General features: G+C 42.4%; 1 protein-coding gene across 2 annotated transcripts; it reads right to left on the bottom strand.

Annotated features, from left to right (window-relative positions):
* Positions 1–168: 168 nt before the first annotated feature.
* LOC115102144 (glucose-6-phosphate 1-dehydrogenase-like) lies at positions 169–15097 on the bottom strand. 2 transcript variants are annotated; one of them, XM_029621762.2, is made up of 13 exons: positions 15055–15097; positions 12984–13105; positions 4321–4358; positions 4076–4184; positions 3723–3940; positions 3335–3493; positions 3041–3166; positions 2823–2916; positions 2482–2668; positions 2136–2371; positions 1922–1998; positions 1659–1751; positions 169–1570 (listed from the first exon to the last, which is right to left on the bottom strand). In XM_029621762.2, the coding sequence occupies exons 1-13, from the start codon at positions 15080–15082 to the stop codon at positions 1480–1482; spliced, it is 1578 nt and encodes a 525-aa protein (XP_029477622.1). In that variant the 5' UTR covers positions 15083–15097; the 3' UTR covers positions 169–1479. The 2 variants fall into 2 exon arrangements, with proteins under 2 accessions (XP_029477622.1, XP_029477623.1); XM_029621763.2 differs by lacking the exon at positions 15055–15097 and adding an exon at positions 14883–15020.
* Positions 15098–15308: the final 211 nt, after the last annotated feature.

The raw sequence follows: 15308 nt of genomic DNA, 5'->3' as shown, positions 1-15308 counted from the left end.
AGTCAACAAGGCTAGGAGCTATTGTAAGATGTAGACACACCCCTTTACTTCACTAGAATTCAGACCAGTTTCACATGAAAAGGCTGTATCAACAAGTCAATCCCTCCCCCCCTAGATTGTATGCTACATTTGACATTTTTGTTCTTTACATGAGACAAACTGCCAAAATTGTAATGCAAATCTATTTATTGAGCATATAAATTAACAAAAAAAAGCAGCAACATTGTTTTATTATGGTCAAGTGACAAGAATGCAAGATACTTCTAGAGACCAACCCCTTAAACACAAAATACCTGTATCAATGGAGACTGAACACAAAAATAAGTTCTGGAAATAACACGTGAATGTTCAGTCTACAACACAGTATATCATTAAATAGACAGCATTATGTTGACCCTGTGACAGACCTTGTCATTTCTAAACTCTTGTCCAAAATGAACATCATTAACTTAAATAGACCATGCCTGGAAATGTAAGAAAAAAAGCTAAGTAACAGAGTGAGAATGAGAGAACTCAGTTCTTGGAATTCAGCACAAAGCTTTGTTCTAAATACAATGTTGCTCTTTAGAAATTCAAGATGAGAAACTGCCTGCAGAAAATATTGACCTCTGCATTAAACCACCATGTTCTGAACCCACTTCATAGTAACAATAAGGATTATTACTATGCAACATGGTTTTCCTTGGTCCAAAATAGCATGAGAAAAACAAAAGGATAACCTTAATAGTAAAAAACAACTGCAGAGCATTATAAAGTATTACAATTATATCCGTTTATACATGTGGTCATAGCGGAGGGTGGTAGACATTCATTGTAATTCCCACCATTAGTGGATTATCTACATTTTGTTCTCCATCTCCAGGTCCAACTTTTGATAGCTATGGTTACTAATGTCACAACTCTGGCCTAATTCTGTTTCACCCCCTTTTCCCTGAAGTGTGTATTCGTACACTACCTCTCAGACATTGGAAAATCTGTCCAGCCCATGCCTGCACCCATTCAATGGCTACAGTCCTATTATCTACTCTTCTACCAATCTTACATTTGCACTTGAACACACTCCATCTTATGGAACGGACTGGTGTGAGGAGTATGTTGGAAACAAGCAGTGGCAGGATAGAGAATCAGATCACATCCACAGCTTTTGAATCCATGAAGAGAACCAAAAGAGTGCACACTTCAGGAAGAAGAGGGAGAAACAGAAATTTGGCTAGTGTTTCTCTCGCTCCCTTCATCCCCAGTGGTTAAGTGCCCCCCCCGACTAGTTAAGACCTGATGAGAATTCATGTAGTAGCTGAGACCTAGTCTGTTCCTATACTTTTACATAGCTTCCTTTCCATACATGCATATATATCCTAATCTCTCTGTTGACTGTTGCCCTGACAGGTCTGGAAAGGAAAGAGCAATAACTCCATCAGACCAAAGTATTGCTGCTCATTTACCCCACTCTGGCCCCTCCCCCTCTCCTGCCATCCTGTTTCACAGTTTGTGGGGGTTGACCCATTTGTATGTTCCTTCATAGTGGAAACCAACCCTCTTTGAAAGCTCATCTGCTTCTGTTGGACCCCGGCTAGGAAGAAGGGAAAGAACAAATCAATCACAAATTAATGGGACTATTGACTTGCGATACTTGTTTAACTGTTAATGGTAAATCTTACCTTCCATATATGTAGGGGATGGGGGGAGGCTTCTCGCTCTCGATCTGATGAAGGAGAGGCGTAAAGATCCTCCAGGCTTCCCTCAGCTCATCACTGAGTGAAAAGAGAAGACAATGTAAGGAGAGTAGCACATAGTAATGCAGCCAATGGGCTGCATTGCACCATCTTGTGGACATAATTATAATGCATGTTCAGTCTTATTTGCATAACAAACACCATGGCAACAGAAGGGACTTCTGAGCAAGACAGACAGCCTGACTGACCTCCTGACAAAGTGCATCTGGCTGCCACAGAAGACGTCCAGGATGAGACGCTCGTAGGCGTCGGGCAAATTCACATCCTGAGGAGAGAAAAGATTAGTGAAAATTAAGCAAATAAGGTTGAACATTGTGCCTATATATGGGTTGCTAAAATGTGAGCATGGTGAGGTAGTGTGCGAGTGTCTGTTTGATGGGGGGGGTTCATTCAGTATCTCACCTTATATCGGCTTTTGTAGGTGAGGTCCAGCTCCGTCTCCTCCGGGTGGAAATACACTCCTGGTTTCTTGCTCATCATCTTGGCGTAGACGGCCTCGTTGGGCTGCACACGTACCACCAGCTCATTCCTACGACACTGCGCTCCAAAGATGTCCCCCGGAACATCCGTGAACTGCAACCGCACCTCCGCTTTCCTCTCGTTCAGGGCTTTGCCGCAACGCAGGATGAAGGGAACACCTTTGGAAGAACAGAGTAATTACAGTTATCACTGAGGAGTGAGCTGGTTTTACCAGACAGTGAAAGCACAACAAGCAAGACTGATGGAGAGAGAACGCAGAGGTTCTCACCATCCCAGCGCTCGTTGTGCACGTAGAGCACAGCTGTGGTGAAAGTGGCCTGGGTGGAGCCTTTGGGGACAGTGGGGTCATCAAGGTAACCCAGCTTGGCATCCCCCTCTCCCTCTGGGTCACCCACATACTGCCCCAACACCACATCTGACATGGTAATGGGGGCAATGCACTTCAGCACCTTCACCTGCAGGGGAGACATTGGTCAGGGAGAGAGAGTACGAAGTGATTGGTTTGAAGTCTACTTGTTTATTCTGTTTGGTGTCAGTTTTCTGGAGGGGCCAATGGAGTCAAGTGAAGATGTGCATTTTGGGCTTTAGTTTGTGTCCATGTTGCTGTACCTTTTCATCCCTGACATCATCAGAGCTGGTGGAGGCAGGCTTCTCCATGGCAACCAGCGAGAGCATCTGGAGCAAGTGGTTCTGCATGACATCCCTGAAAAAAAATGTAATGCAAAATGGAGGGTGAGATAAGTTACAGACCGACTAGTAGAACATGGTAAGAATAAATGCCTTCATTGAGGTTTGATGTCATTGAGCACTAACGCAGTTCTCCTCACCGGATGATTCCAAAGTCGTCAAAGTAGCCGCCCCGGCCCTGGGTGCCGAAGGGTTCTTTGAAGGTGAGGACCACACAAGCTATGCTGTCCCTGTTCCAGATGGGCCCAAAGATCCGGTTCCCAAACCTGGAATATTTACCACCGTTTAACCTCAGCCTTATTGACATGGACATAGCTGAAACACACACAGCTGTCTGTTGATTCATGTTGTTCTTTCTCACCCCAAGCAAAGAGAGTGAGGGACAGAGACTGCAATAGAGAATAGAAAAAGAGTGGAGACCATTTGTCCTGTACCTGAGGACCATGAGGTTCTGCACCATCTCCTTGCCCAGGTAGTGGTCTATGCGGTAGATCTGGTCCTCAGTGAACAGGGAAGAGAGGTGGGTGGACAGCTCCTCTGAGCTCTGCAGGTCACGACCAAATGGCTTCTCCACAATCACTCTGCTCCAGCCACTAATAAACACACACAGATAGGAGGGGAGGTAAGCATGTTTTGGATATTAAACAGCAGAAGAGGGAGAAGCTAATCTAATGAGCAGCTCTGCCCAGACAAGACCGATTACATGAAGCAAGTGGATTAAATATGAACAAGCCTGTTCAAGGCCTTAGCAACACCACAGAGGAGAATTGAGAGGAGAGGGAGTCAAGAGACTGAACAGCAAGACATGACAGGCATACTGACTTGGTACTCATGCAGTGGTGCTTGATGTTCTTGGTGACATCGTGGTAGACGCTGGGCGGCAGGGCGAGGTAGAAGAGACGGTTGGCCTTGCCCCCCCCGGGCAGGGACAACAGGTGGGTGTGGAGGTTGGAGAAGGCACTCTCCTCAGTGTACTTCCCACTGACATAAGAGTTACGGCTGAAGAACACAGACAACCGCTCCGCCTCAGAGTCTGCCACCTGGGACCACAGAGAGATAGGAATGTTGTCATAAGTCTATGGTTTTAACATGCACAAACACACATACATATGCATTAACCCACACAGTGTAAAAATGTGGGTCAATATGTAATGCGTTCATTTGGAAAGTCTCACCTTCATATAGGGCATGGAGGCAGTTTTGATGGAATCCACCGTCAGGTCAGAGCGGGCAAAGCCCACAAAGTGAGTCTGTTCAGGGAGTAGACCATCTCTAAACAACCACCTGAGTGAGACGGGGGTATAAGAACAGAAAGGAGGATCATTAGGAGTTTTTACTCATCACTTGACACCAGAGAAAATCCACAGCTGCCCTGTGATAGCCACTTCTCATTTTAAGACTAAAGAGGCTACACACTCACCACAGAGTTGGGTAGATTTTCTTTTTGGCTAGATCCCCCTAAAGAGAAACATATGAACATTATTAACATGTTAACACAAAACCAGATTAGTCGCCTCTAAAATGTTGATTGAAACAGAGGCTAGCTATACACACACACAAAATAAAAAATTAGTGCAAGTTCTCACACTTAAAAAAATGAGAGAGGCCTGTAATTTTCATCATAGGTACACTTTATTTTTTTTATTTGATTTATTTCACCTTTATTTAACCAGGTAGGCAAGTTGAGAACAAGTTCTCATTTACAATTGCGACCTGGCCAAGATAAAGCAAAGCAGTTCGACACATACAACGACACAGAGTTACACATGGAGTAAAACAAACATACAGTCAATAATACAGTAAAAAAAAAAACAAGTCTATATACAATGTGAGCAAATTAGGTGAGAAGGAGGTAAAGGCAAAAAAGGCCATGGTGGCAAAGTAAATACAATATAGCAAGTAAAACACTGGAATGGTAGTATTGCAATGGAAGAATGTGCAAAGTAGAAATAAAAATAATGGGGTGCAAAGGAGCAAAATAAATAAATAAATTAAATACAGTTGGGAAAGAGGTAGTTGTTTGGGCTAAATTATAGGTGGGCTATGTACAGGTGCAGTAATCTGTAAGATGCTCTGACAGTTGGTGCTTAAAGCTAGTGAGGGAGATAAGTGTTTCCAATTTAAGAGATTTTGTAGTTCGTTCCAGTCATTGGCAGCAGAGAACTGGAAGGAGAGGCGGCCAAAGAAAGAATTGGTTTTGGGGGTGACTAGAGAGATATACCTGCTGGAGCGTGTGCTACAGGTGGGAGATGCTATGGTGACCAGCGAGCTGAGATAAGGGGGGACTTTACCTAGCAGGGTCTTGTAGATGACATGGAGCCAGAGGGTTTGGCGATGAGTATGAAGCGAGGGCCAGCCAACGAGAGCGTACAGGTCGCAATGGTGGGTAGTATATGGGGCTTTGGTGACAAAACGGATTGCACTGTGATAGACTGCATCCAATTTGTTGAGTAGGGTATTGGAGGCTATTTTGTAAATGACATCGCCAAAGTCGAGGATTGGTAGGATGGTCAATTTTACAAGGGTATGTTTGGCAGCATGAGTGAAGGATGCTTTGTTGCGAAATAGGAAGCCAATTCTAGATTTAACTTTGGATTGGAGATGTTTGATATGGGTCTGGAAGGAGAGTTTACAGTCTAACCAGACACCTAAGTATTTGTAGTTGTCCACGTATTCTAAGTCAGAGCCGTCCAGAGTAGTGATGTTGGACAGGCGGGTAGGTGCAGGTAGCGATCGGTTGAAGAGCATGCATTTAGTTTTACTTGTATTTAAGAGCAATTGGAGGCCACGGAAGGAGAGTTGTATGGCATTGAAGCTTGCCTGGAGGGTTGTTAACACAGTGTCCAAAGAAGGGCCGGAAGTATACAGAATGGTGTCGTCTGCGTAGAGGTGGATCAGAGACTCACCAGCAGCAAGAGCGACCTCATTGATGTATACAGAGAAGAGAGTCGGTCCAAGAATTGAACCCTGTGGCACCCCCATAGAGACTGCCAGAGGTCCGGACAGCAGACCCTCCGATTTGACACACTGAACTCTATCAGAGAAGTAGTTGGTGAACCAGGCGAGGCAATCATTTGAGAAACCAAGGCTGTCGAGTCTGCCGATGAGGATGCGGTGGTTGACAGAGTCGAAAGCCTTGGCCAGATCAATGAATACGGCTGCACAGTAATGTTTCTTATCGATGGCGGTTAAGATATCGTTTAGGACCTTGAGCGTGGCTGAGGTGCACCCATGACCAGCTCTGAAACCAGATTGCATAGCAGAGAAGGTATGGTGAGATTCGAAATGGTCGGTAATCTGTTTGTTGACTTGGCTTTCGAAGACCTTAGAAAGGCATGGTAGGATAGATATAGGTCTGTAGCAGTTTGGGTCAAGAGTGTCCCCCCCTTTGAAGAGGGGGATGACCGCAGCTGCTTTCCAATCTTTGGGAATCTCAGATGACACGAAAGAGAGGTTGAACAGGCTAGTAATAGGGGTGGCAACAATTTCGGCAGATAATTTTAGAAAGAAAGGGTCCAGATTGTCTAGCCCGGCTGACTTCAACTATGACAGACAAAATAAGGGGAAAAAAATCCAGAAAATCACATTGTAGGATTTTTTATGAATTTATTTGCAAATTATGGTGGAAAATAAGTATTTGGTCACCTACAAACAAGCAAGATTTCTGGCTCTCACAGACCTGTAACTTCTTCTTTAAGAGGCTCCTCCACTCATTACCTATATTAATGGCACCTGTTTGAACTTGTTATCAGTATAAATGACACCTGTCCACAATCTCAAACAGTCACACTCCAAACTCCACTATGGCCAAGACCAAAGAGCTGTCAAAGGACACCAGAAACAAAATTGTAGACCTGCACCAGGCTGGGAAGACTGAATCTGCAATAGGTAAGCAGCTTGGTTTGAAGAAATCAACTGTGGGAGCAATTATTAGGAACCGGAAGACATACAAGACCACTGATAATCTCCCTCGATCTGGGGCTCCACGCAAGAGGGAGAGGGGGTCATCGCGAGAGTTACTTAACCCATTTAATCCTACATTCTTCCACAGACATGAAAATATCCAAATCGTGTGTCATTAGTAACCCTTTGAAATAATCATTTTTTGAAATTCATGGAAAAGTGTGTTTTAGGGTCGGTCACAATGACCGGTGGGATAATGTGATGTATACTGAATTCATACATTTATCCTATGCAGTCATCAAAATGCTTATATCCCATCCCAGTTATTAACACATTTAAAACTGTCACTGGCAGTCCCCAGCATTGCCACTAGAAGGTCCCATCACATTCTAGTGTGACTTTTACATTATCAAAATAACTTACACAACATTGATATGAATACTGAGCACAAATACAAATTTTTTTTTTTAAATCAATCTATTTCAACATTGTTACTTTAGTGCAACATGTCCTTTATGTTACAAAGTAAAACATTAATATTGTAACATTTGAACTTGTAATTCAGTGCAATATTCATTGTAACATTGTCATTGACATTTTAGTGCAACATTCACTACTAACAACTGTATAGCAGTGTGTGATTCATTCCCACTGAACATAAAGGTAACATTTAGGATAGAGGTAGCCTGTAGAATATGCTTTCAAGTAGAGGCCTACACTGAACAAAATCAATCTTAGTAGGTAGGCTTCAGAACCAAGTGCATGATTAAATTTGTGCATCACTATTTTGAACTACAATCAGTCAGACAGTATGTCTTGAATCAATTGACGTTTTCTAAAAACATATGTCATTTTGAGTGTCTTTTTCCCTTTTGTCGGCTTCTCAGCCTTTATTGGCTTTTCTTTTATTGGCTTTTTCCATTCACTCTCATCTCCTTTTCATGGTATATCTTGACGCACTCAATTTGCAGTGGTGCTCTGCATTTCTCACATGAATAGGTAATGCGTGTCACAATGCCGACATCTGTTACCGGTGCATCGTGTTGATTGGCCAGTGAGAAGAAGCTTTGTCATATCTTGCCTGATCTTCAACAGTAGCAGCCAGTAGAGATCTCCTTCCGCGGCTCAGTGATTTCATGCCAAACTTTTGCTTAAGAGACTGTGCCACGATCCGTGAGAAGGTCTATGGCCCCTCCCATAACGTCTCTATAAAAGAAACGTCTGTTTACGAGTGCACTGTTGAGAGACCATGCAAAGATCGACCACCACCACTTCTTAGCACCCATGTGCTCATTGTATTGGTTGATGCAGTTTGGTTGTGGGACCCAACCCAGTCTCAGGGAGGATAGTGTGGGATCCACCATATGGTTCCACATGTACCCACTGGATGAGACAAGGCCCCATAGCTTGTAACAAAAACAAATTGGTTTACCTCTTATGAATTGCTTACATCCATGTCGGCCATTGTATTAGATCATGCTCTCATCCAATGACAGCCATTCCTGAAATGGCATGACTTTGTATGACTGATTGAGCTGGGAGAAGATGGGCCTAACCTTAAAATGAGTCATCAGTGATCTTTGTGTCGTCAACCACATGAACGGAGGCCATTATTTCATCAGAGCCACATTACATTAAATGCTTTCATTGTGTACATCACTGTCAAGTGACCAGTACATGTGTCTTCTTGGAACAGAGCTGTACCCAGATGTGATAAGGATCCCATAGAATGTAAGGAGCTCATCCATACTCAGATACAGCTGCTTGTCCTTGGTCTAGGTGGAGTAGAGGTTGGACAATGGTGATCTCTTAGCGTGGGCGGATACATTAGTAGGAAAACATCCATTGGGTTGGGGCAGCTTTGTTTGACACATTCTGTAGCATTTGGGCTGAATACTGCGTGTTAAATCACAGCGGTGGCAGGCCTCTTCGATCATTTGAACAATTCATCTTTATTTTTGACCACCTGCAGCTTTTCCCTTAGCTCTTCTGACTGGACCCTCTTGGCTCTTCATTAGCAACAGTGGAGGGGGGTGGGTAGGTCCATCACTGATAACGTTGTTCCTGTCATGATCTGATGCACTGTGTTATCCCGCCGGTCACCATTTTCGCCGTCAACATGTTTACTCATTCTATGACCACACTGAACAAAGTTGAGTAATTGCAAATGCATATATCAGTTGGAGGGCGACCGATTAATTGGAATGGCCGATTAATTAGGGCCGATTTCAAGTTTTCATAACAATCGGAAATCGGTATTTTTGGGCACCAATTTGCCGATTTTTTTTAAAATATATTTTTTATACCTTTATTTAACTAGGCAAGTCAGTTAACACATTCTTATTTTCAATGACGGCCTAGGAACGGTAGGTTAACTGCCTCGTTCAGGGGCAGAAGACAGATTTTCACCTTGTCAGCTCGGGGGATCCAATCTTGCAACCTTACAGTTAACTAGTCCAACGCAATAACGACCTGCCTCTCTCTCGTTGCACTCCACAAGGAGACTGCCTGTTACACGAATGCAGTAAGCCAAGGTAAAAGCTGCTAGCTAGCATTAAACTTATCTTATAAAAAACAATCATAATCACTTGTTAACTACACATGGTTGATGATAAGACTAGATATGATCTAGCTTGTCCTGCGTTGCATATAATCTGACTGAGCATACAAGCATCTAAGTATCTGACTGAGCGTTGGTAGGCAGAAGCAGGCGCGTAAACATTCATTCAAACAGCACTTTCGTGCGTTTTGCCAGCAGCTCTTCGTTGTGCGTCAAGCATTGCGCTGTTTATGACTTCAAGCCTATCAACTCCCGAGATGAGGCTGGTGTAACCGAAGTGAAATGGCTAGCTAGTTAGCGTGCGCTAATAGCGTTTCAAACGACACTCGCTCTGAGCCTTTTAGTAGTTGTTCCCCTTACTCTGCATGGGTAACGCTGCTTCAATGATGGCGGTTGTCGTTGTGTTGCTGGTTCGAGCCCAGGGAGGAGCGAGGAGAGGGACGGAAGCTATACTGTTACACTGGCAATACTAAAGTGCCTATAAAAACATCCAATAGTCAAAGGTTAATGAAATACAAATGGTAGAGGGAAATAGTCCTATAATTACTACAACCAAAAACTTCTTACCTGGGAATATTGAAGATATGAAACCACCAGCTTTCATATGTTCTCATGTTCTGAGCAAGGAACTTAAACGTTAGCTTTCTTACATGGCACATATTGCACTTTTTCTCCAACACTTTGTTTTTGCATTATTTAAACCAAATGTTGTTCAACATGTTTCATTATTTACTTGAGGCTAAATTGATTTTATTGGTGTATTATATTAAGTTAAAATAAGTGTTCTCATCCAGTATTGTTGTAATTGTCATTATTACAAATACATAAAAAAAAAAAAAATAGGCCGATTAATCGGTATCGGCTTTTTTGGTCCCCCAATAATCGGTATCGGCGTTGAAAAATCATAATCGGTCGACCTCTAATATCAATACTAGACACCTTAAAGATGATGTATACCAAAAATCTTCGTCCTCTCTTTATGTTAAACTCAGCAAAAAAAAAAAACGTTCCTTTTTCAGGACCCTGTCTTTCAAAAATCATTTGTAAAAATCAAAATAACTACAGATTCTTCATTGTAAAGGGTTTAAACACTGTTTCCCATTCTTGTTCAATGAACCATAAACAATTAATGAACATGCACCTGTGGAACGGTCGTTAAGACAAGAACAGCTCACAGACGATAGGCAATTAAGGTTACAGTTATGAAAACTTAGGACACTAAAGAGGCCTTTCTACTGACTCTGAAAAACACAAAAAGAAAGATTCCCAGGGTCCCTGCTCATCTGCGTGAACATGCCTTAGGCATACTGCAAGGAGGCATGAGGACTGCAGAAGAGACAGCCCAGTCCAAGCTCTTCTGAGCAGGAGCTGCCCTCCTGTAGGGGTGGGAGGGCCAAGAGACCAGAGGTGACGGTACAGAGTGCTCGGATTGGGATGTAGGGTTGGAGCAAAGCTTGAAGGTAAGGAGGTGCAGTTCCAATTGCTGCTCCATAGGTAAGCACCAGGGTCTTGAAGATGATGCGAGCAGTGCGTGGAGGAGCGGGTTGACATGGGAGAACTTAGGAAGGTTGAACACCAAGTGGGCTTGGTATGCCACTTGGGGAAAAACTTAAACATAATAATTCATCCGAATGGCCTTATGGACTATTATGTGTCTTATTCCAGTGATTTGTGTCTAATGACTAAATGGGTTACACCTTTAAACTGATATGCATTAGCCTATGCCCAGCCTCAGTCTTTCCATGACTACTGGCCTTCTGTCCCACCTCAGCTGAGAGGAAAATGCAAACCGAGGGTGGCTTGACAATCACCATCGAATCACATTTCTCTCGTCATTCTTCAGTTAATCATTAATATTTACTAATGTTTCATTGGCACAGCGACTTTAATGAGGCCATGTTGAGTGAGGTGGTGTGTGTGTGTGTGTGCCTGCGGTGTATTTTTGTGTACATGTAACACCAGCTTGTAATTGGTGTGTGCTTGCTGAGTGTCAAGGACCGATTGCAGCATTGCACACAAACCATATTTTACAGTAGCCTATGTACATCACTGTTCCCAAAAACCTTCATAGACACCACAAGGCTATGGCTTACCAACATTACCATTCCCCCATTCTGATTCCCAACATGCCTCTCTATTACCATTCTCAGCCATTTCTTTTCATAACGGTGACACTGCACTATTCAACTCTTGCACCACTCCTTTCAACCAAGAGAAAATAGAGTGGGAGAACCGGCCTAAATGGAGAAGTGGGCGGAAGAATGATACATTGAGCTCCTCTCCGACAGTACATTTTATCAGTTAACTGGGCAGGTGTTACAGGCGAAAACATGAAAAAACATTGGAGGCCAAGAGGACTTTTCTAGAGAAGGAAATACTGTAAGAAAATGAAACTTCAAAGTGACTCGACTGAGTCAGTGAATTGATAATCCTTGTAGGTACTGATAAGAGAAGAGATAGAAAGTCATTTCCCACAACCTATAATTCTGGCTCATTAGGCCATCTATGTGACTGGGGAACATACAGTCATTCAGCTGAGTTGATCAACAAAAGATCAGTTCGTACACTATGATTGGCCAACGTACTGTCTGTTTTATTTTTTATTTTACCTTTATTTAACCAGGCAAGTCAGTTAAGAACAAATTCTTATTTTCAATGACGGCCTAGGAACAGCGGGTTAACTGCCTGTTCAGGGGCAGAACGACAGATTTGTACCTTGTCAGCTCGGGGGTTTGAACATGCAACCTTCCGGTTACTAGTCCAACGCTCTAACCACTAGGCTACCCTGCCGCTCTGTGCGCAACATGATTAACTAACAGTTCAAGCTGAACATGATTGGCTGACAAAGTGTCATAATATCAAGGTTCATGATTGTTAGTTATCTTTGTATCAAGGCCAGACTACAGCGAGCGCAAATGATTCTGGGGTTGCTTAGTTACACAAGCTCTGTGTAATGTGTCTCAATGAAATTTCTACATTTCCTCAAATGTGCAACCCCTCTTGTCCGTTTCAACACACCGTTCTCACTAAATGTGTTCCCTTATCTGTCCACCTAAAATCTATAAAATAGGTATAACTGAACAAAACATTGAAATTATTCTAGGAGAAGACTAATTCTGTGTGTCTCGGACAATTGTATCCTAATTTTGGTAGCCTACATTTAGTAAATTGTTAATCCTGTGCAACTGATCGATCTTGAACTACCTCAGAATTGATTACAGGTTTAATTTCATCATTATGGTCCTGTGTGGCTCAGTCGGTAATGCATGGCGCTTGCAATGCCAATGGTTGTGGGTTCGATTCCTGCTGGGGCCACCATACGTAAAATGTACTCACACATGACTAAGTTGGTTTGGACAAAAGTGCCTTAAATGGCACATATTTTCAGGGAATTTCATAAAAGTCCAAAAGAGGATAGATGATGTTCACAACCTCAACTGATTCACTTATTTTGTCAGTCACTCTCTCCAATATGCATCCAACACACACTCACTCAGCCCATTCACAACTTTTGTAATTATAAAAATAAAGTTGCCTGTGCTGTGGAGGGTCAAAACTTGCAGGGTCATTCATCAGTAATCAAAGTATCCTCTAATTTCCCCACATCTTCCCCATCTCACCGATGCTCCCATGATGATGAAGATGTGAGCGTCGGAATGATGGAACTCCTTGTCATCATGCAGCTCCTTCCGCAGCTCTCCGAACACCTCGGACCGAGAGAGGGGAATGGCACTCAATTTTCCTAGGCAAAGATAAATATCAAAAACAAGTTATTATCAATAACAAGATTGGCCAAACATGAATGATAATACATGTAGGAACCCACAATATGAATAATACAGTGTAGTCTACTTTAATAGCATACTGAAGGAGTGACAGAGTAAAAACTATTTTTTGAATATCACACTATTATGCCAATAGACTAGAGCAGTAAGAGTACTGCTCTGGGCCCTGTCTGGCACAATGATTCATACCAAGGGAGTACAGCCACAATCACTTTCAAAACACATAGCAAGTTAACACCACACACAAACAATGAAATATCTGAACACTCAGAGACACAGCAATGCCTATGGATCGACAGAAGAGGCAGGCAACAATAAGTGACAGAATAGATTAACACATTCTTATTTCTACTTCCTTGTGTTCTACAAGCAGTAAGATTGTCCAAAGGGGAACAGATATTTGAAAAATGTAGATTTACTTTCAGGAAGCACTCCTTTTCATTTGAGGAAAACAGTTTCAGCCCCAAATGTCTTCTAACCAAATAGCACTTTATTTTAAGAGGGCACAAACAGCCTAGAGTCTATAAAACACAAATCATTTGATAAAAGTATTACACAGCCATTTGTTCCATATTGCATTACACGTTTGGTAAAGAATCGGCCTACCCTTTCTGGTCATAGGCTGATAAGAAATAATCAAGATGTATTGTGTACCACCTTCAAAAGCAGTACTCTTATTTTACCTAAATGGCAACAGGTTAGAACTAAGTCCATGTTTAGCACCTTCTCTAAATTAAGATATGTATATACACTGTATACAAAACATTAACACCTGCTCTTTCCATGACAGACTGACCAGGTGAAAGCTATGATCCCTTATTGATGTCACTTGTTAAATCCACTTAAAATAAGCGTAGATATAGGGAAGGAGACAGGATAAACAATGATTTTTAATTTTAAGCATTGAGACATTGCTTGTGTGTGCCATTCAGAGGGTGAATGGGCAAGGAAACAGATGTAAGTGCCTTTGAACAGGGTATGGTAGTTAGTGCCAGGCGCAACGTTGGGTTTTTTAAGCTCAACAGTTTCCCATGTATCATGAACGGTCCACCACCCAAATGGCATCCAGCCAATTTGACAACAGTGGGAAAATCTACAATATTATATATGCAAGACGAGACATGTTACATCAATATTTCTGTAAGCTACAGTAATCATACCAGTTCCTTGTTGTGCAATGGCAACACTGGTAGGTCGCTCTTGGGTCAGGTAACGTTAGAGGGGTAAACAGTTTAATATATATATATATATATATATATATATATATACAATTTACAGACCGCGCACCCTTCGCGGATAAACGTTCGCCACTTTGCAGACGCACAGCTACAACACACCAGCAACTGTAATGTTATTAGCAAAATCCTCAGCCCAAACCCGTATTTAAAAAAAGGGCCCAACCTAGCTAGCAGTGACTACTGAAATAATACAGACTGGGCTCACTTGCCTAGTCACGCTAACTAGCCGAATTTGTACCTGTAAACTTACAAGGTAAATTAGCTAGCAAGCAAACTATTCATGCTATGTACACAATATTTGGATCTAGGTCACCCATCAAAGTAACGTTTATTCAATGGCATACCATACTGACACTAACATCCCATCATGTTCGTGGCTGTTTTGACAGCATGACAAGAATGTAGCAGCAAAAAAAATTACCTGCTAGCATCCGCTAACTGTCAAGCTGTTCATAATCAGAAGAATACCTTTACAAAACTATATACGGTTACTTACTTCCAGCCATTTCCAATTCAAACGATTATCTGAGAGTGTGGCGAAAACAGAGCGATCTTCGCTCGAAACTTCTGTACATCTACAAGCCACAAAACTTATTGCAGTTTCTTTCTTCCCTGTCGAAATGACACAACCGAATTCAGTGATTTTATTGGTTTAGAGGGAAACTCACCAGCGCTCGATCCACTTCCCATCACCATTTGCCTCCAATGACGTCACATTTCCAAGTCCAGCAAAAGATGGGTGGGGCGTGGTTATCTGTACACTCTTCAGAGAAAAACACCAATCAAAGAGAAGAAATAGCCATCACTGACATGCAAGTGGATATGTAGCAGAGGGGGTGGGAGACTTTTTATGGAATATCTACATAGGCGTACAGAGGTTCATTATCAGCAACCATCAATCCTGTGTTCCAATGGTACGTTT

The sequence above is a fragment of the Oncorhynchus nerka genome, linkage group LG20 (genome assembly GCF_034236695.1).
Source record: "Oncorhynchus nerka isolate Pitt River linkage group LG20, Oner_Uvic_2.0, whole genome shotgun sequence".
Lineage (NCBI taxonomy): Eukaryota > Metazoa > Chordata > Actinopteri > Salmoniformes > Salmonidae > Oncorhynchus > Oncorhynchus nerka.
Note: the sequence above shows the minus strand (reverse complement) of the source record. Positions and strands in the feature narration are given on the sequence as shown.